Source organism: Protopterus annectens, chromosome 7.part0, assembly GCF_019279795.1.
Source record: "Protopterus annectens isolate FY-2018-M chromosome 7.part0, PAN1.0, whole genome shotgun sequence".
NCBI classification, from domain to species: Eukaryota; Metazoa; Chordata; order Ceratodontiformes; family Protopteridae; genus Protopterus; species Protopterus annectens.
This window is the reverse complement of record NC_056739.1, coordinates 38,399,528-38,420,602: the sequence shown is the minus strand read 5'-3', so window position 1 is coordinate 38,420,602 and position 21,075 is coordinate 38,399,528. Positions and strand designations below refer to the sequence as shown.

Below are 21,075 nucleotides of genomic sequence, written 5' to 3'. Positions count from 1 at the left end.
CCCACCCGTTAACTACAGTATGAATATTATATGTAATTATCTAGGAACCTGCTTTATACCCACCCGTTAACTACAGTATGAATATTATATGTAATTATCTAGGAGCCTGCTTTATACCCACCCGTTAACTACAGTATGAATATTATATGTAATTATCTAGGAACCTGCTTTATACCCACCGTTAACTACAGTATGAATATTATATGTAATTATCTAGGAACCTGCTTTATACCCACCCGTTAACTACAGTATGAATATTATATGTAATTATCTAGGAACCTGCTTTATACCCACCCGTTAACTACAGTATGAATAGTATATGTAATTATCTAGGAGCCTGCTTTATACCCACCCGTTAACTACAGTATGAATATTATATGTAATTATCTAGGAACCTGCTTTATACCCACCCGTTAACTACAGTATGAATATTATATGTAATTATCTAGGAACCTGCTTTATACCCACCCGTTAACTACAGTATGAATATTATATGTAATTATCTAGGAGCCTGCTTTATACCCACCCGTTAACTACAGTATGAATATTATATGTAATTATCTAGGAGCCTGCTTTATACCCACCCGTTAACTACAGTATGAATATTATATGTAATTATCTAGGAGCCTGCTTTATACCCACCCGTTAACTACAGTATGAATATTTTCTGCCCTCCCAAGTTCCTTTGCTCATATCCGTTTATTTGAATTTCTAAGCACTAATCAGTTGATGTATTCTGTATTTGACAAATTCACTTTTGCACCTCTTCAAATGCTCAGTGTTTAATGTCTACTAATGCATAAGTATCTTTAAGCTATACTGGTTGTCTTTATTTTATATGATTGTAATCTAAGTAGAAAATGAATGTGTAATTGTTAATGTGTACTGCTTAATGTCTGTTGATGTATATTACTGAATGCCTGCTTAAAAATGTTTGTAATATGTTAGAACTTTTCTCCCCCAGCCTCTGCTGAAAAGATGTTTTTGGTTAAACTCAGTCAGGCAAACCTGGTAAGCAAAAACAAAGTAAAATAAATAAATACAATGCATCAGTCAGTCAATCAAAACAAAGTAAAATAAATAAATAAAATGCATCAGTCAGTCAATCAAAACAAAGTAAAATAAATAAATAAAATGCATCAGTCAGTCAATCAAAACAAAGTAAAATAAATAAATAAAATGCATCAGTCAATCAATCAAAACAAAGTAAAATAAATAAATAAAATGCATCATCAATCAATCAAAACAAAGTAAAATAAATAAATAAAATAAAATGCATCAGTCAATCAATCAATCAAAATTGCTTGTATTTGTACAGCACATCTCCTTTTAGAACTGCCCAGCACTCTGTCCACATATTGTAAAACTGTTTTAAATCTAAACAATCTGTCCATAATCTAACAAATAGCCTCTTTCAGCACATTCATTTACGTGGGTTACCTCCTAGTGTACGCTACTTCTCTGTGACCCTTAGCAGGATAAACTGAGCATCACATGATTAATGAATCCCTTGTATAGTCTACCCTGATAATCTTCTAACACCTTCCTGTTCTTTCTTTTTTTCCCATCTGATATGTTTCTGTTAAAATCCCCTCCCAAAAATACTTCTGTTTTTAACTAAAATACAGTCTAGCCTTTTCACCCAGTTCTTGCCTTTTCGTCGGAGGCGTGAGACGATATCAGTTCATTGTTGTTACCGTGCTGTTCCCACTAAATAAATGCGTTCCAAAACTAGTGATGACGTTATTGTTGTTACCGTACTGTTCCCACTAAATAAATGCGTTCCAAAACTAGTGATGACGTTATTGTTGTTACCGTACTGTTCCCACTAAATAAATGCGTTCCAAAACTAGTGATGACATTATTAACTCTGTTCATGCAGTCAGCTTTTTTTTTTTTTTTTGGTAGAGAAAAGAGATGTTTTGGCATCAGTTGGAAAAATTAGGTTGGGCAGGATTCATAAAGAAATGTTTTATCAGCAATACTTTTAGTCTGTAGTGGAATTCAGATCACAGTGTTCAGTAGTTGAGCAAGTTAGTTTTTTGTCCTCAGACTAGAGGCAAGTTTGTATTGGGCGTAAGTAAGTGAGAGGTGTACCAAACGTTTGGGGCCACTGCACAGATGATATAGAACTACTATGCATATGTTTTTTTTTATTCTTGGAAGGTGTTGGAGGTGTATTAGAGTGTGTTACGTTTGGCACATGTTTGAAATTGTAGAGAAGTGAGGAGGATTGGGGAAATGGATATGAAGTAATGGTACTTCATGCTTTTTTATCTGTATTTAATTTTACATTCATTGAACTAGAAAAATAACAGCTATCCAACAACATATAACAAAAAAACATGCAGTAGAGAGTCAATTAGCCAAACTAATTGGGACCTTCGGTAGTTCGGACAATCAAACATATAGTTGAACCAGATAGAAAACTTCTAAAATCTTGTTTTTTACTGCATGCAGGAATATACTTATCAACCATTCAGTGATTCCAGTGAACAATAAAGAATATTTTTCATACATGAGCTGGCTACAAGCTCAAAAAAACATGCTCAAGCAAATATGTATAATGTTTACATATTCAGGTTTTATCATTTTTCCTTCCCTAAAACTTTGGAAGACTGGTTCTTATAATTGACATTTCAGATAATTGACGTTCAGATAATCGACTCTCTACTATAGATGAAGTAAGGAGATAAAATCCCTAGCAAGGACCAAAAAGATAATCTCCCTAAAACCTAAAACATTGCTTATACTGACTGTGTTAAAAAGCACACACACACACACACACACACACACACACACACACACACACACACACACACACATATATGTGTGTGTGTGTGTGTGTGTGTGTGTGTGTGTGTGTGTGTGTGTGTGTGTGTGTGTGTGTGTGTGTGTGTGTGTGTGTGTGTGTGTGTGTGTTGTGTGTGTGTGTGTGTGTGTGTGTGTGTGTGTGTGTGTGTGTGTGTGTGTGTGTGTGTGTGTGCGTGTGCGTGTGTGTGTGTGTGTGCGTGTGTGCGTGCATGCGTGTGTGCGTGTGCACACGTGCGCGTGTGTGTGTGCGTGTGTGTGTGTATATATGTGTGTGTGTGTGTGTGTGTGTGTGTGTGTGTGTGTGTGTGTGTGTGTGTGTGTGTGACATCTATTTACATTATAGTAAGGGTATATGTTAACAAAACAGTCCTCAGTTTTTTTCTTCCCGGACATTATAAAAGGATTATGTATAAAGAGAAACAAATAGAAAACAGAACCAAGCATAAGATTTAGGGCAGTTTCAGACCAGCTAAAGAAGAGAAGCCCTTGACACAGTCACAGGGATTTATTCACCTAAATAGAAGTGATTGCATATAATGTCCCACCACTTTGTCATGCTAGGTTTCAGTATTCCCTTAGTACTGGAGTAAAAGACATGGCCCAGCTGCTACTTAAAATCTCATTCGATGACCCCTTCTCTGGATTTTGGACTTTGTTTCCATCACCTAGCACACAGAAGCTTGGCAACACTAGCTAATACCCAATGCACCCGGAATATCTTACTGTATTTGGTATACACTGTGGCCACTTCCTCAAAGATCCAAATTTTCTAATCCACAGTGGCATCTAACTCACAGACTGGGTTCACCAGGATTGATATATATATATATATATATATATATATATATATATATATATATATATATATATATAACCACCACCCCTGAAATACCGGGCAATTCCAGAACATGTGGATATGTCAGCCCCTTGCTGATTGCATCACCATGAAATACCTACCAGAATCACCCACTCTCCCAACTATTTACAGGGAGGAGGTCCTGGTGGTGCTCTCTAAGGCCAAAAATACAGCCTCAGTGGGCCTCAGCAATGTCCCAGGATGCCTCCTAAATAGCTTGAATCATGACCTATCAGGACAACTTGAGTTGCTTTTCAACTATAGCCACAAAACATGCTTTGTACCATGAGAATGGAGGACTGCAATGGTTATCCCACTGCATAAGTGTGACCATCAACTGACCCTAGAAATTACAGTCATATCAGCTGATTAGCCTAATATGCAAAGCCATAGCACAAATTATCATGAATATGATCAACAAAGACATAGACAATCTTGTAGACCCAACCCAGTCTGGCTTTGTCAAGGGAAGGTCATGGCTTCTAAGCCTGGTGGACTTCTTTGAGAAGGTTGCCAAGGCAATGAATAAGGGAGAAATTGTGCATACCACCTACCTGGTCCTGGCTAAGGTGTTCAATGTAAAACCACACTCGCATATAGTTGGCAGACTCACCAAATTGGGCATAAACTGCCATGTAACTCACTGGATTGCTAGCTGGCTAACAGACAGGGCACAGGAAGTCAGGATTGGTGAGACCACCTTCCCTAACAGATTAGTTACATGCAGAGTACCCCAGGGCTCTGTTCTAAGACCACTCCTATTTGGCATCTACTTCTCAGAGGCAAAGACTAATGCCAAGGGCCTTTAGCTGACAAAGTTTGCAGATGACTGCAGACTGGGAACCATCATAGATTCCCCCATGACGCAAACATCTCACAGGAGAGACTAGCACAGACAAATGACTGGTGCCAAAATCATGGATTAAAACTCAATGCCAAGAAATGAGTTATAGTGTCTTGAGAAAACTGCCACTCAGGCTAATTACTCCATTGATAAGATACCCCTAAGAGTTGACCGGGTAGTCAGGGATCTGGAAACATATGTAAACAGTAATCTGGCCTTTGACCATGTGGCCAAGGCAGTAAGAAAATCATTCTATGTCACCCAACTATAAGTAAGGGCATAGCATCCAGGTCCAAGGAAGTCATAGTGCTACATTATTTGACCCTTATCAGACCCATTATTGAGTATAATGCCCCCTTTGGCATGTACATGACTAGATGTATGTAACAGTTGGAATGCCCACACTGTTTCCTTACCAAGAGAATCCAAGTTATAAACACATTGCATATGCATTACCTTAAAGCCCTGTCTCTATACTCAGTCTGCTGCAGGTTACTGAAAAGTGGTCCATGCCTGGTATTCATAACATCCTCAGATCTGGTTCTGATGGACCTTTTAGGCAGACGTACCATTCTCATCTGATTCCAGTATTACGTCTTTCGGTTCTATATGAATGTCTGTCTGTGCTTCCTTGTAATCTATGAGTATCATGAAAGCTGTCCAATGGAGATCTGCCCTTTCAGCACTGTCTGCTACAGACTAAAGCAGTTTTCCTGGTCTTCTGGCCATCTTACCTGTAGCCAGTAGAACTACCACCTCAGGAAGACTAGTTCTGTCATGATGAAATAAATGTATTTCTACTTAAAGGGATATATTACTCAAGAATGGAAACAAAATGTTTTTGTAAGTGTTCCAGTTTGGTGAGTTGCCTTTGACTTTTTTCTTTTTTCTGTAAAGTAAAAGACTCTAAATTAGGCTAAAAACTAAGTTTTATCAAGGTTAAGCACACAGAAATTGTTTGTTTCATTTTTTTAACTTAGTGCAGTTGTAGGCCTAATAGGTCACCACTATCCTTTCAAATGTTGCAATTGCAAATGGAATGACAATGATCCAGAGCCACACTCAGGACCTCCACAACTGACACAGGGAAATCTACAGCATTAATTCACAATACTGTGTGTGTAGGAAGTGAACCTGTTGGTGCAATTGTAAAACTGTTTTTCACAGCACTGGCACTTGGGCTGTGAAAACTACTCCAAAATGCAAATGGAGTTTACAGAACCAAGACAGAGTTAGCATGGGGTAGAACAACAGGTGCTGTGCTGGTTCACCAGATGACAGCCATTTGTTAATTCACATTCTGTTGCAGTCCCTCTGGGCACTTCACTGCAAGACTGTGGCAACTCTTTTTCTTGAATTTCTGTTCATCGTCAGAAGTAGAAGCATGTTTACAAAGGCGTGATGAACTGGAAGGTGTACTACTGAGGAAAGCAACAGTAAGGTCAAAGGGCACAGGAAATGGAGTCATAAACAGAAAGGTGAAAGGGAACAGGGAATGATGGAGTCAGAAACAGAAAGGATAAATGGAACAGGGAATGTTGGAGTCAGAAACAGAAAGGTGAAAGGGAACAGGGAATGTTGGAATCAGAAACAGAAAGGTGAAAGGGAACAGGGAATGTTGGAGTCAGAAACAGAAAGCTGAAAGGGAACAGGGAATGTTGGAGTCAGAAACAGAAAGGTGAAAGGGAACAGGGAATGTTGGAGTCAGAAACAGAAAGGTGAAAGGGAACAGGGAATGTTGGAGTCAGAAACAGAAAGGTGAAAGGGAACAGGGAATGTTGGAGTCAGAAACAGAAAGGATAAATGGAACAGGGAATGTTGGAGTCAGAAACAGAAAGGTGAAAGGGAACAGGGAATGTTTGAATCAGAAACAGAAAGGTGAAAGGGAACAGGGAATGTTGGAGTCAGAAACAGAAAGCTGAAAGGGAACAGGGAATGTTGGAGTCAGAAACAGAAAGGTGAAAGGGAACAGGGAATGTTGGAGTCAGAAACAGAAAGGTGAAAGGGAACAGGGAATGTTGGAGTCAGAAACAGAAAGGTGAAAGGGAACAGGGAATGTTGGACTCAGAAACAGAAAGGTGAAAGGGAACAGGGAATGTTGGAGTCAGAAACAGAAAGCTGAAAGGGAACAGGGAATGTTGGAGTCAGAAACAGAAAGGTGAAAGGGAACAGAGAATGTTGGAGTCAGAAACAGAAAGGTGAAAGGGAACAGGGAATGTTGGAGTCAGAAACAGAAAGGTGAAAGGGAACAGGGAATGTTGGAGTCAGAAACAGAAAGGTGAAAAGGAACAGGGAATGCTTTTTAGATGTTGATCTGACATTACAGGATAATGTCATTAATACATCTATACATAAAAAAGAGGTATCTTCTGGTAGATACTTACATGCATCTAGTATGCATGCACCGCATGTATTTCAAGGTATAGTAAAAGCACAATTTATGCGTGTTAGTAGGATGAATACTGATGATACAGTTTTCTTGCAACAGATGAATGAAGCATGTAATGAGTTCACTGACAGTGGATACTCCGTACCATTATTAGTGTAAAAAGGGATATAGAAAATAATAGGCACACCATATATAAACCCATCTTTAGTATGAATACTCAGGTTAATTCACACATTTGTTCACCTGGAGATAACAAGTTAAGGTTTATTACCTCATACAATACAAAGTCCCATATTGTTAAGAATGTAATAAATAAATATTGGAAAGTACTTTTGGCACAGGAAGATATTGGGGCAATAGTAGGCAGTAGGCCGTCTTTTACGTATAGAAATAAAAAATCCTTAAAAAGTTTATTATGTTATAAAGATTTTACTAATAATACTGAAAATCAGTTAAAGGGATCTAAGATAGGAACTTTTTGTTGCTACAACTGTTGTTGTTGCAAAGATATAGTTTCCTTTGATAACATTGACTCGGGTTCTAATAATAATACATTTGAACACCCAGAAACTAAAAGGTTATTTATATTTCACGGCATGGCAACATGTGTCTCTAATAATGTGGTATATATAGCAACGTGTGTTGCGTGCCCCTCTTTTTATGTAGGGAAAACAACACGGAAGCTCAAAGAGCGTATTATTGAACATAAGTCAGAAATTAGGAGAAGAAATTAAAACAATGCCCTTTATAAGCATATTAGTGATCATGGAGTGGACCATAAATTCAAGTTTAGGGTTATAGATGTAGTAAATAAACCTCTTAGGGGTGGGGACCTAAATAATATGTTGGACATAAAGAAATATGAATGGATTACACGTTTGTCAGCTGATGTATACCCAGGTTTGAATACAGCTGTCTCTCTGAAACCTATATTGGTCAGATTACAACAGACTAAATTAAAGTAATAAATTGTATATATATGTATACACACATTTTATATAATTTCATAGAATTTTATGTATGTAGTTTTTGTATGAGATATTGTCTGTAAGTAAGGTAATAAGATATATATATATATATATATATATATATATATATATATATATATATATATATATATAAAATGTCTTTTATTTGAAAATTTGGTCACGTGACCTTGGCTGTGGGTCACATGATGTCTTTTGGGCGTGTATTTAAATGGATGTTTTAATGAACCTTGTGTTAATCATTGAGAAAGGGTGTTTTCCCGAAAGCTTTGTGTTTTATAAAGGTTTTTTTATTCAACTGTCGCTTGTTTTCTGAGAACATCATGTGACCACAGGAGAAAAACACTACAACATAGACTGTAGTTGTCTTGAATAATAGTTACAAGATGATATCACAATGTGGAAAGAAATCTGTTTTACACAACAGAAACAGAAAGGCACTTTGAAATCAGTTCGTACATAGATCTACACATCAAAGTGACTGAAGGAAGGGTGATCTTCCCTTTCCATTTTCCATACTCATTTAATTTTGTAACTACTTTCTTCATTTTCCCCTGGGAGCACTGCGTACCCAAGTTACAGTTTACTAATTCCTTGAAGAAATTAACTTTTGTTATATTTGTTATATTTTCTTCCATTACAGTAAATGCCCAGAGGGGACCTGTGACGGGTGTACATTTCACTTCCTGTGGGAATCAGCAGAGGCATGTCCACTTTGTACTGAAATGGATTTTCACGAAATCGCAAGTGCGTGTATCCACGGCATTCAGGTAAGGTTCTCATTTCCAATTCAATGCATAAAAATCCAGATAGATTTTGATTTCAAGGAAAAAATATCAGTACAGTGTTTAATTGCAAAATATTAGTACAAGAAAATTAAAAACACATTCTTTCTGGGGACTGCTCCCTAGACCTTGCCACAGTAACACAATAGTGCCCCTTCGATTGAAGTATCATGTTAAGCATAGCTGATCTTTCTATGGTTGTTGTTAATCTGAAAGCCTTTGTGTTACTTTAGAACTGTGCCAAGAACTGGTAGTCAGGGATTAGCATCTTCCACTTTTGTAAGACAAAACAGATTACAAAATTGTTGTATGAGTTACTGAGTATTGGACAGCCTTCTTAAAAGCCCTGATTTGTGAGAACTCTATTAAGGAGAGGGATTAAGCCCTAGGACTCTGATGACTTTGGTTCCAGTACAGGCCTCTGATTTGGAGAATCTGATAAAGACACTACTCTGCATGTGTGGAAGCATGCATGCATGCGTGGGGAGTTACTGCAGGCCCTTGCATCAATGCATGCATGGAGAATTGCTGCAGGCCCTTGCAGTGATACATACATGGGGAGTTATTGCAAGCCCTTGTAGTGATGCATACACGGGGAGTTACTGCAAGCCCTTGCAGTGATGCATGGGGAGTTACTGCAAGTCATTGCAGCAATGCATGCATGGGGAGTTACTGCAAGCCCTTGCAGCGATGTATGCATGGGGAGTTATTGCAAGTCCTTGCAGTGATGCAGGTACAAGTGGCACCTGCTAGAATAGGGGATAAGATAGACAATACAAATGTCCCTTAGCTGTGAATCATTAATGCTACAACCTTGTGGGTCATGCTGACTGAGTAGTTATGCAGCCTGAAAACCAATCATGAAATGAACTGGTTCTTCCTGAATCGCCCAGCTGCTGGCTTTGACTTCAGAGAAGTGGATGCCAAAAAGGACAGTCTCCAGCACCGAGCCCTGAGGGACTTGAGAGATTCCAGTGGTTCTGCTAAGTTGTGTTTCATGCTATTAAGAAGGTATCCTGAGATGTTTTGGTGCACATTGATGTAGTGCTCTTGACCTTGGACTCTGCATTGATAACATCTTCACTAGTGTTAGTTAGGAAAGTTATTTGGGTTGAGGGTATTTCCTGAGGTGGTTGGGGGGTAAAATTGGAGCTAAATTTGTTGGCCAGTAGATTTGCTATATCTTCTGTCATAGTGTAGGTGGCTCCATTTACAGTGATCTGCCCTCACAGCCCAATACCTGCTGAAAAATGGGGAATGTTATTATTCACAGCCCAATACCTGCTAATAGATGGGTGATGTCGGTATTCACAGCCCAACACCTGCTGAGAGAAGCGTGATGTTGATAGTCACAGCCCAGAGCCTGCTGAACGAATGATAGAGAAAGGACTTTGAAGCAATCTGTGTACAATGTGTTCTTTATGTCCTGTATTCTTTTTGTGTGGAACCTCCATGGACACTCCAGTTTTTGCATGTACCTGTTCAGATACATAGAGAAGTGGGCATTGTACTCAATGATTATCATGATGAGGGATGTGTACAGTGGTGTAATGACACCCTTGGACCTAGACCGCATACCCTTCCTTATAACTTGTGCAAAACAGAATGATTTCCTTACTGCCATGGACACATGATGGTCAGAGGCCAAGTTATTATCTACATGCAGTCCAAAATCCCTGACCACTGGGTTTACTCTTAGGGATTTGTTATAAATGAAGTTGTTGCCATAAGTAGCTGTCTTTCTAAAAGATACTATCATGCATTTCTTGGCAGTGAGTTTTAGACCACGGCTCTGGAACCCGTTATTAAGCTGTGTCAGGCTTTCTTGGAAGCCATTAACTTGGTCAGCCAGAGCCCCTTGATGCTGGTCTTGACTTCAGAGATGTAGATATCAAAAGGAGTAGCCCAATAGAGCCTTCAGGGACTCTGCTAGTGACTTGCCTCTTTGTGGAGGTAGAATCCCCTTGCCTAACTTTTTCTACAGGTAAATAGTGATTGCAGTGATTCTGATAGGTCTTGTTCATGCTGTTAAGGAGGCATCCTGGGATATTATCAGGGCTCGTCAATACAGTGCTCTTAATCTTGGAGAGTGCACTGAGGACATGTTACTTAAAGACAGTCTCCACCTGTAAGTAATATTACCTGCTGAAAACTGATTATTTCTCCCAGAATTGTCTTAAGCTCCATTACAGCAGTTTTAAGTGGGATATAAATGCATGCCAGTGTAATCCTCCTCCCTTGCTAGTAGCCCCTTAATACTACAAACTTACTATTATTATCTTTTTTCCTCTTCTATCACTATTGTAGCTCTTCTCATAATTAAAGTAAATACTCCCCTTTCTTTGTGCCAGATATTCCTCTGAATAAACATCCTGAAATCCTTTCTTTATCAAATTCACACACTGAGTTCTTTCCAAATGTGTCTCCTGTAGAATAGCTATTTACACTCTACATTTCTTAATGTAGTTCATTGCTCTTTCTTTTTATATATACATGAGAGACCATTTACATGCAAAGATAATATGGAAAGTGATGATATTTATTATAAGAATTATTATTCCCACCTGTTATGTATAATATTTTTTTAAATGTTTAGTTTCAGCTTTTGTGTTACATGCATACACTAATATTTGGCAGGTTGATCTTTTACAAAGTTGTTTCTTAACATATCCATTTGAACCTATGTCACAGTTTACCAAACTTCTTGTTTTAATGAATACCCTCAAAAAAAAAAAAAAAGGCAGACGCACTTCCAGAACATCCCCAAACCTATTAACTCAAGACTAACACACAAAGCTATGTACATCTTTAAATATTGAAGTTTAACCCTCCTATTAGGAACAGTTGTCCCAGACTGACAGCCATACTTACAAATTGTAACTAGCCTATAATGAAGGTTATCCATGCTAAGATGCATGGTACAGTCTGTGCTTCTACTTACTCTAAGTGCTGTCTGTTTTTGTCTTATCTTTATTCCTCTTCCAGATGAAGAAAACATCTTGAATGCTTTTAGAAAACATTATTGTCTAGTCATTGACAGAAAGAAGTATTTTGTTTTTATTTTCTCCTTATCAGTGTCTGCATAGAAACATGGGAATCAGATCCACCGTTGTGTTCCACTACACACCTTTCTCTCCATCCACAACCCCTTATTCCCATTTTGCACTAGAGGTCGGGGTGTCAAAATCATCTAAAGATTTACACCGCTGGTTCCCTTCCACTACAAATATGGTACTGTAAGCATTTATTTACATGATGGAAACACTATTCAGTATTCATTACATTACATTACATTATATTACATTGTGTCCTTTTATTTATTTTTCCCCTTAAAAGTTGTTATTAAATCTAAACAAGGGCCTTAATCCAGTCATCCCCTATGCAAAAACAAGAAAAGGCATATCAGTTTGACTTATTTCATTCTCTTTTTTCCAGGCTTTCTTTGCTTTTTACACTTTTACACTGCAATACCTACATTCCTTAAAACAGAACAAGAAAAAAAGAAAGAAGAAGGGAAAATAGATGTACCTGTTTACTTTGGTATCCCTGTTATACACAAAATTAACTGAAAAAGCTTTACTTTATAGCGTGCAGTATATGTCATGTATTATAAAAATACTGTTAAAAAAATTTGTTTTACTTACAGCTAACTCTTTCCTTTCTCTTCCTCTCTCCTAAATCTTCTTCCTAACATTAAGGACATGAAGTAGGGTATATGCTTTGGAGTCCCCTACAAGTTTAACAAAGTACAGAAAGTCCAATATTTCCAGGTTTTCATGTTCTGTCATATTTCACAAGTGTAATTAATGCTTTGCAATCCCACATTTATTCATCAGTTTCCATGTTGCTGGTTTTCTTCCTGTTGATATCTCAACTTCAGTTACTGGTCCATTTCCAATGTACTGCTGGTTCTTCTAGTCAACTTGTGTGCTTTTTTTGGTCTCTCTCAAGCATTTTCCTTTGGAACATTGGAACATTGGAAAGGTTTCACTGGTATAGTCTCTCTATCTGCTTTATTATCAGAAGGATAAGAAGCAGAATCCTCTTCTGTTTGATAACTCACTTTTTCTTGGACAAACTTTTGTATTTACTCCTTAGCATGCTCTGCATCAAAGAACGATTTTGACCCTCCAGGAAAAAATATTCTGAAGACACTTGGATGCAGCAGCTTGAATCTCACACCTACTTCTCGACATTCCCTGATTGCTGGAATGAATTTACTCTTCTTCTGCCTGGTGTACAATGAGTAATCATATTTCACAAACACTCTGCTGTCTCCCACTTTTAGTACTTTGTCCTTCTACCACAGTTTTATCAGTTCCTTTTGCTGGTAACATTGAATCTTTACTAATAAAGGTGTAGGTTGCTTTCTTGTGGCCAGGTTTGGAGCATGCATATGATGTGCCGTTTCAATTAAGAACTCCTGCTGTTGAATACCAGCCCAGTTGCTTATTTGTGCTTTCATAAAATTAATACAGTCTGTTCCTTCCAGCTTCTCTGGTACAGCAGAAAATTTCATGTTTTCATATATGTGCTGCCCTCTAATTCTACCATTTTTTGAAACATCTCTTCTTGAGCAGTCTCATACTTAGCCAGTCTTCTCTTCATGTCTACCACTGATTTTTGCAATTTTTTTCAGATCCTCTAATAAAGCTTCTTACATTTTTCTTCAGCCTTTTTGTTACTTGAATTGATATACTACTTCAGTGTATCACTTATTTTAATCAGCTCTGAGCACATTTGACTTATTTTTTCTTCTAGGTTACTGGAAATCGTGTCTTGTACCAAAGCTGGGGTTTGAACTACATTTGCAGAACAGCTGCACGATTATTCCCAGTCATTTATTTCTCTTCACCTTTTGTGATTGATTTTTTCAGGTTCTCACAATTTCTTTTTTACTGGCATCCAGGCAGTGTACTTACTAACCAGTTACTGAATTTTACACAAAAAGACAAACTCACTGGCTGTCTTTTTTGAGTTCCTGTTTTCACACTGGGAGAGCTGAAATGAGTTTGTTACTCAGTGTACAGCCATCTTGGAAGTCCCTAGTTTATGAAAATTCTTATGTGATTGTAATGGTGAATGGATGAGTAGGAAAAAAGACAGGGATTGGGATAATGCAGTATTGTCCATTGTGCATGTGATTGTGATGGTAATTAATAAGGATACAAAAACATGCGGATCAGGGTTAGAGGATGGTAGATGGGAAGTCAAGGAAGGGATGAATATTCCATTAATATTCACCTGTTCAAATGATATGGTTTTAGTAGTGAAGAACAAACACTGGATAAGAGAGATAATTTTAAGAACAGAACAAAATATGTCTGCAGTAGTGTTACAGTTAAATTAGTGAAAAGGTAAGGAGTTCAGAGAAATGGCAGGAATGTATCTTACCAAAAATTAAACTGATGTCCTGTGAGTTAACAATGCAAATAAGTTTTTAAAAAATACAAAAAAAATGACAGATAGGAGGTTTCCTCAGTTGACCCCAAGAAAAAAGGTATATATGTTAAATACACACATTTTAGGAAAGCTAGCATATGTAGGTGCTGTGTAAAGATTTTCAAACTGCATGGAAAGTGAACTGTTGGGTATTTTGGGGGGGGGGGTTTGAAGCCAATTAAAATGGATAGTTTATAACATAAAAGAAAGGAGGGATTGAATTTAATAAAGCCACTGTTTTTCTTGCATCAATAAATTTGACTTGTGTCTTTAAAAGTGTCTGAAAAAGATAATGCCATGAAATTTGCTATTTGAAAAATATAAAGATATGTGGATAGGAGGGGGAAGAAAAGAAAAAAGGAGAAACAAATGTTTTGGAAGAAAAGTAATGTGAAAGTAAATAAAGGCATGGATATTGATTTAAGTGAAGTAGAAATGGAAAGGAAAGAATGGTATAAAATAATGAAAAAAATATTGTAGTGATGCTTGGGAAAATGTGGGATGAATACAACAGGGCAATAAGGAAAATACAGGAAAAATCCTTTTTGAAAGGGATCTATATTATCTCATCAAAGAGGCATTACAGTGAATGCCTCTTCATCAACCCTTAAAGAGTGAAGCAGCAGTTATGCGAACGGCCAAATAAAAAAAATCACTTGGTCACCAGCATGAATTTGCCTCTTTTCCCATTGTAGTGTGATCTTGGACTTGGTATATTTAGTTAGGGGGTGTGGGGGGTAAAGCCCCCCCACTTTGAGGTGTTCTTAATGATGTTTCATTTCTGACTGGCTCAGCGATTTTTTTTCCCCGCGGAAAAAAATCACTGATTTGGCTGTTTGCGTAATTGGCAGTTCCCTCTTTGAGGAGATAATATAGATCCTTTTGAAAGCAGTGATTTTCTGGACAAATTGCCAGTGAAAAGCAACATAAAAACTGAGGTGCTAAAAGAAAAAATGTGTAATAGCTGTAACATTGAAGAGACATCACAGCATTTTGGATTGCAAGTGAAATTAATAGTTTTGGAAATTATTCTAAAATGTTTATGTCTGGAAAGTATTTAAAAACTTTGATGTGACTATTTCCTCTGTATAGAAAGTGTAAGGTTGGGAGAGAAAAGGAAATTGAAAAATGGGATAAATTGTTATCCATTGCCATTTGGTTTTTATGAAAAAGAAGATGTGAAGAACTGATGTATAACAAAAGAAATGATAAGGAAATAATTTGTGATAGAAACGGTTATGGGGAAATTGTGAGGGATGAAATAGTTATTAAACGTATTTAGGAAAAACAAGCATGTAAAGTGTTTTATAAAGATGTTTATAAAGTGCAATATAAAGTGTAAATATAATAAACATGTAAGTAATGAATGATGAAAAAGTGTGAATATAATAAAGCAACCTGACATTTTTCAATAGACTTCTGTTGAGATTCTGATGCTTTATTCTGTGGTGAAGCAGTGGGTGAAAAAAAGAGTGACGGCTGCCAGATAAAGTATTCTTTTACTGCCTTTAAATTAGCGACTGCTTCTTCTCGCCGAAAAGCGAGTTTGTAACTGCTCTCCTACTTTAAAAAGCTTGTTATTGCATTTTTGCTTACCTGCACTTTAAAGGATATTTTTGTTGTTTAATTTAACTGTTTTAGGTTGCCCACTCAAGTGCGCTAGCCTCTGCAAAGCATTTACTGTGTTTTCCTGTTGATATCTGTTACTGTTTCAAAAATATATATATATCCTTGTTTCCCGCCTTTTCTCAGCGACAATACTCCTGAATTCAGGTTTTGCTGAATTCTGGGCTTTAGTACAAGTTCCTGTGTTGCCCATATCCTTACTTGGATAAGAGGAAGCTTCTCTGTTCACCAGTGAGAGTGGGGAGCTTTGAGCAGCCTATCTGTCCCTGGAGGAGTGGTCTCAGCCCAGCAATTAGTTGTTTAGTGGCTGTTTTGGGCTAGTTCCTAGCTCTTTCAAGTCCACTGCTTCAAAACCCGCTTTAGCGCGGTTTTGTGTTTGTTTCCAACTCAACAAAGCTCCTCGTGGTTCTGCAGAGTGGTGCTAGCAGCAGAGTGATGAAAAAGAGTGAATGTTGCCAAATAAAGTATTCTTTTACTGCCCTTAAATTAGCGACTGCTTATTCTCGCCGAAAAGCGAGTTTGTAACTGCTCTCCTACTTTAAAAAGCTTGTTATTGCATTTTTGCTTACCTGCACTTTAAAGGCTATTTTTGTTGATTAATTTAACTGTTTTAGGTTGCCCACTCAAGTGCGCTAGCCTCTGCAAAGCATTTACTGTGTTTTCCTGTTGATATCTGTCACTGTTTCAAAAAATATATATATATCCTTGTTTCCCGCCTTTTCTGAGTGACAATACTCCTGAATTCAGGTTTTGCTGAATTCTGGGCTTTAGTACAAGTTCCTGTGTTGCCCATATCCTTACTTGGATAAGAGGAAGCTTCCCTGTTCACCAGTGAGAGTGGGGAGCTTTGAGCAGCCTATCTGTCCCTGGAGGAGTGGTCTCAGCCCAGGAACTAGTTGTTTATTGTCTGTTTTGGGCTAATTCCTAGCTCTTTCAAGTCTCCTGCTTTAAAACCCGCTTTAGCGCGGTTTTGTGCTTGTTTCTGACTCAGCAAAGCTCCTTGTGGTCCTGCAGAGTGGTGCTAGCAGCAGAGTGACGAAAAAGAGTGATTGTTACCAGATAAAGTATTCTTTTACTGCCTTTAAATTGGTGACTGCTTATTCTCACCGAAAAGTGAGTTTGTAACTGCTCTACTACTTTAAAAAGCTTGTTATTGCATTTTTGCCTACCTGCACTTTAAAAGTTGTTTTTGTTGTTTAATTTAACTGTTTTAGGCTGCCCACTCAAGTGCGCTAGCCTGTGCAAAGCATTTATTGTGTTTTCCTTTTGATATCTGTTACTGTTTCAAAAAAAAAAAATATATATATATATATATATATATATATATATATATATATATATATATATGGGTCTACTTTAAAAGACCGAACCGACGATTCCCCGACACGCGGAAAACGAAGACCAAATGACCGACAGGTAAGTTTACCGACAGGGTGATTTGCCGACAGCGGAAAGACCGACAAGGGTAATGTGTGATCGCGACTCGGTAAATGTGCGACAGTGACGGCGTTAGGAGCGGTGAAGTAAGTGTGCGATATTGTGGGGTTTCGGGTTAGGCTGTGGGAAAGGTGAGTGTGTGTTAGTGTCGGAGTTAGGGTTCATGTAAGGTAAGTGTGTGATAGTGAGGGACTGTAGTTTAGGGACGGGTTAAGTGAGTTAGGGTTAGGGTGCAGGTAGGTGAAGTGTGCAATAGTTTCGGAGCTTGGGCTAGGGGTGGGTTAAGTGAGTTAGGGTTAGGGTGCAGGTAGGTGAAGTGTGTGATAGTGTCGGACCTTGGGCTAGGGGTGGGTTAAGTGAGTTAGGGTTAGGGTGCAGGTAGATGAAGTGTGCGATAGTGTCGGACCTTGGGCTAGGGGTGGGTTAAGTGAGTTAGGGTTAGGGTGCAGGTAGGTGAAGTGTGCGATAGTGTCGGACCTTGGGGTTAGGGTTGGGTTAAGTGAGTTAGGGTTAGGGTGCAGGTAGGGTGAGTGTGCGATAGTGTCGGACCTTAGGGTTAGGGCTTTGGGTTAGGGCTAGTGGGTATGTTATGTAGTGTGATGTGTTGTTTATGTTCGGTGTGTCGGTGTTATGGTGTTCGGTGTTTTGCATTGTCGGTTTTGTGTGTTGTCGGTTATCTGGCGTCGGTGATTTTTGTGTCGGCGAAGTAGCGTTTCGGTCTTTCAAAGTAGACCCATATATATATATATATATATATATATATATATATATATATATATATCCTTGATTCCCGCCTTTTCTGAGCTAGAATAGTCCTGAATTCAGGTTTTGTTGAATTCTGGGCTTTAGTACAAGTTCCTGTGTTGCCCATATCTTTACTTGGACAGGAGAAAGCTTCTCTGTTCACTAGTGAGAGTGGGGAGCTTTGAGCAGCCTATCTGTCCCTGGAGGAGTGGTCTCAGCCCAGAAACTAGTTGTTTATTGGCCGTTTTGGGCTAATTCCTAGCTCTTTCAAGTCCCCTGCTTTAAAACCCGCTTTAGTGAGGTTTTGTGCTTGTTTCCGACTCAGCAAAGCTCCTCCTGGTCCTGCAGAGTGGTGCTAGCTGCAGAGTGATGAAAAAGAGTGACTGTTACCAGATAAAGTATCTTTGACTGCCTTTAAATTAGCGACTGCTTATTCTCACCGAAAAGTGAGTTTGTAACTGCTCTACTACATTAAAAAGCTTGTTATTGCATTTTTGCCTACCTGCACTTTAAAAGTTGTTTTTGTTGTTTAATTTAACTGTTTTAGGCTGCCCACTCAAGTGTGCTAGCCTGTGCAAAACATTTACTGTTGATATCTGTTACTGTTTCAAAAAAAAAAAAATATATATATATATATATATATATATATATATATATATATATATATATATATATATATATATATATATATATATATATATATATTGTTTCCCACCTTTTCTGAGCTAGAATAGTCCTGAATTCAGGTTTTGCTGAATTCTGGGCTTTAGTACAAGTTCCTGTGTTACTCATATCTTTATTTGGATAGGAGGAAGCTTCTCTGTTCACCAGTGAGAGTGGGGAGCTTTGAGCAGCCTATCTGTCCCTGGAGGAGTGGTCTCAGCCCAGAAACTAGTTGTTTATTGGCTGTTTTGGGCTAATTCCTAGCTCTTTCAAGTCCCCTGCTTTAAAACACACTGTAGCGCAGTTTTGCACTTATTTCTGACTCAGCAAAGCTCCTCGTGATTCTGCAGAGTGGTGCTAGCAGCAGGGTGATGAAGAAAAGTGACTGTTACCAGATAAAGTATTATTTTACTGCCCTTAAATTAGCGACTGCTTATTCTCACCGAAAAGTGAGTTTGTAACTGCTCTACTACTTTAAAAAGCTTGTTATTGTATTTTTGCTTACCTGCACTTTAAAAGTTGTTTTTGTTGTTTAATTTAACTGTTTTAGGCTGCCTACTCAAGTGTGCTAGCCTGTGCAAAGCATTTACTGTTGATATCTGTTAATGTTTCAAAAGAAAAAAAAAAAATATATATATATATATATATATATATATATATATATATATATATATATATATATAAATCCTTGTTTCCCACCTTTTCTGAGTTAGAATAGTTCTGAATTCAGGTTTTGCTGAATTGTGGGCTTTAGTACAAGTTCCTGTGTTGCCCATATCTTTATTTGGATAGGAGGAAGCTTCTCTGTTCACCAGTGAGAGTGGGGAGCTTCGAGCAGCCTATCTGTCCCTGGAGGAGTGGTCTCAGCCCAGAAACTAGGTGTTTTTTGGCTGTTTTGGGCTAATCCCTAGCTCTTTCAAGTCCCCTGCTTTAAAACGCGCTTTAGCGCGGTTTTGTCCTTGTTTCTGACTCAGCAAAGCTCCTCGTGGTCCTGCAGGGTGGTGCTAGCAGCAGAGTGACGAAAAAGAGTGAATGTTGCCAGATAAAGTATTCTTTTACTGCCCTTAAATTAGTGACTGCTTATTCTCACCGAAAAGCGAGCTTGTAACTGCTCTACTACTTTAAAAAGCTTGTTATTGCATTTTTGCTTACCTGCACTTTAAAAGTTGTTTTTGTTGTTTAATTTAAATGTTTTAGGCTGCCCACTCAAGTGTGCTAGCCTGTGCAAAGCATTTACTGTTGATATCTGTTACTGTTTCAAAAAAAATATATATATATAGATATATATAAAAATCCTTGTTACCCACCTTTTCTGAGTTAGAATAGTCCTGAATTCAGGTTTTGTTGAATTCTGGGCTTTAGTACAAGTTCCTGTGTTGCCCATATCTTTACTTGGACAGGAGGAAGCTTCTCTGTTCACCAGTGAGAGTGGGGAGCTTTGAGCAGCCTATCTGTCCCTGGAGGAGTGGTCTCAGCCCAGAAACTAGTTGTTTATTGGCCGTTTTGGGCTAATTCCTAGCTCTTTCAAGTCCCCTGCTTTAAAACCCGCTTTAGCACGGTTTTGTGCTTGTTTCCGACTCAGCAAAGCTCTTCCTGGTCCTGCAGAGTGGTGCTAGCTGCAGAGTGATGAAAAAGAGTGACTTTTACCAGATAAAGTATCTTTGACTGCCCTTAAATTAGTGACTGCTTATTCTCGCCGAAAAGTGAGTTTGTAACTGCTCTACTACTTTAAAAAGCTTGTTATTGCATTTTTGCCTACCTGCACTTTAAAAGTTGTTTTTGTTGTTTAATTTAACTGTTTTAGGCTGCCCACTCAAGTGTGCTAGCCTGTGCAAAACATTTACTGTTGATATCTGTTACTGTTTCAAAAAAAAAAAAATATATATATATATATATATATATATATATATATATATATATATATATATATATATATTGTTTCCCGCCTTTTCTGAGCTACAGTAGTCCTGAATTCAGGTTTTGCTGAATTCTGGGCTTTAGTACAAGTTCATGTGTTGCCCATATCTTTATTTGGATAGGAGGAAGCTTCTCTGTTCACCAGTGAGAGTGGGGAGCTTTGAGCAGCCTATCTGTCCCTGGAGGAGTGGTCTCAGCCCAGAAACTAGTTGTTTACTGGCCATTTTGGGCTAATTCCTAGCTCTTTCAAGTCCCCTGCTTTAAAACACACTTTAGCGCAGTTTTGCATTTATTTCTGACTCAGCAAAGCTCCTCGTGATTCTGCAGAGTGGTGCTAGCAGCAGGGTGATGAAAAAAAGTGACTGTTACCAGATAAAGTATTATTTTACTGCCCTTAAATTAGCGACTGCTTATTCTCAAGGAAAAGTGAGTTTGTAACTGCTCTACTACTTTAAAAAGCTTGTTATTGCATTTTTGCTTACCTGCACTTTAAAAGTTGTTTTTGTTGTTTAATTTAACTGTTTTAGGCTGCCCACTCAAGTGTGCTAGCCTGTGCAAAGCATTTACTGTTG

General features: G+C 38.1%; 1 protein-coding gene across 1 annotated transcript in view; it reads left to right on the top strand.

Moving 5' to 3' along the window:
• ELAPOR1 (endosome-lysosome associated apoptosis and autophagy regulator 1) overlaps positions 1-21,075 on the top strand; it is an 885,667-nt gene that overhangs the window by 677,211 nt on the left and 187,381 nt on the right. The window contains exon 19 of the mRNA XM_044076128.1: positions 8,533-8,659. Within this exon, the coding sequence (XP_043932063.1) occupies positions 8,533-8,659 (127 nt within the window). The remainder of the gene's footprint in view (positions 1-8,532; positions 8,660-21,075) is intronic.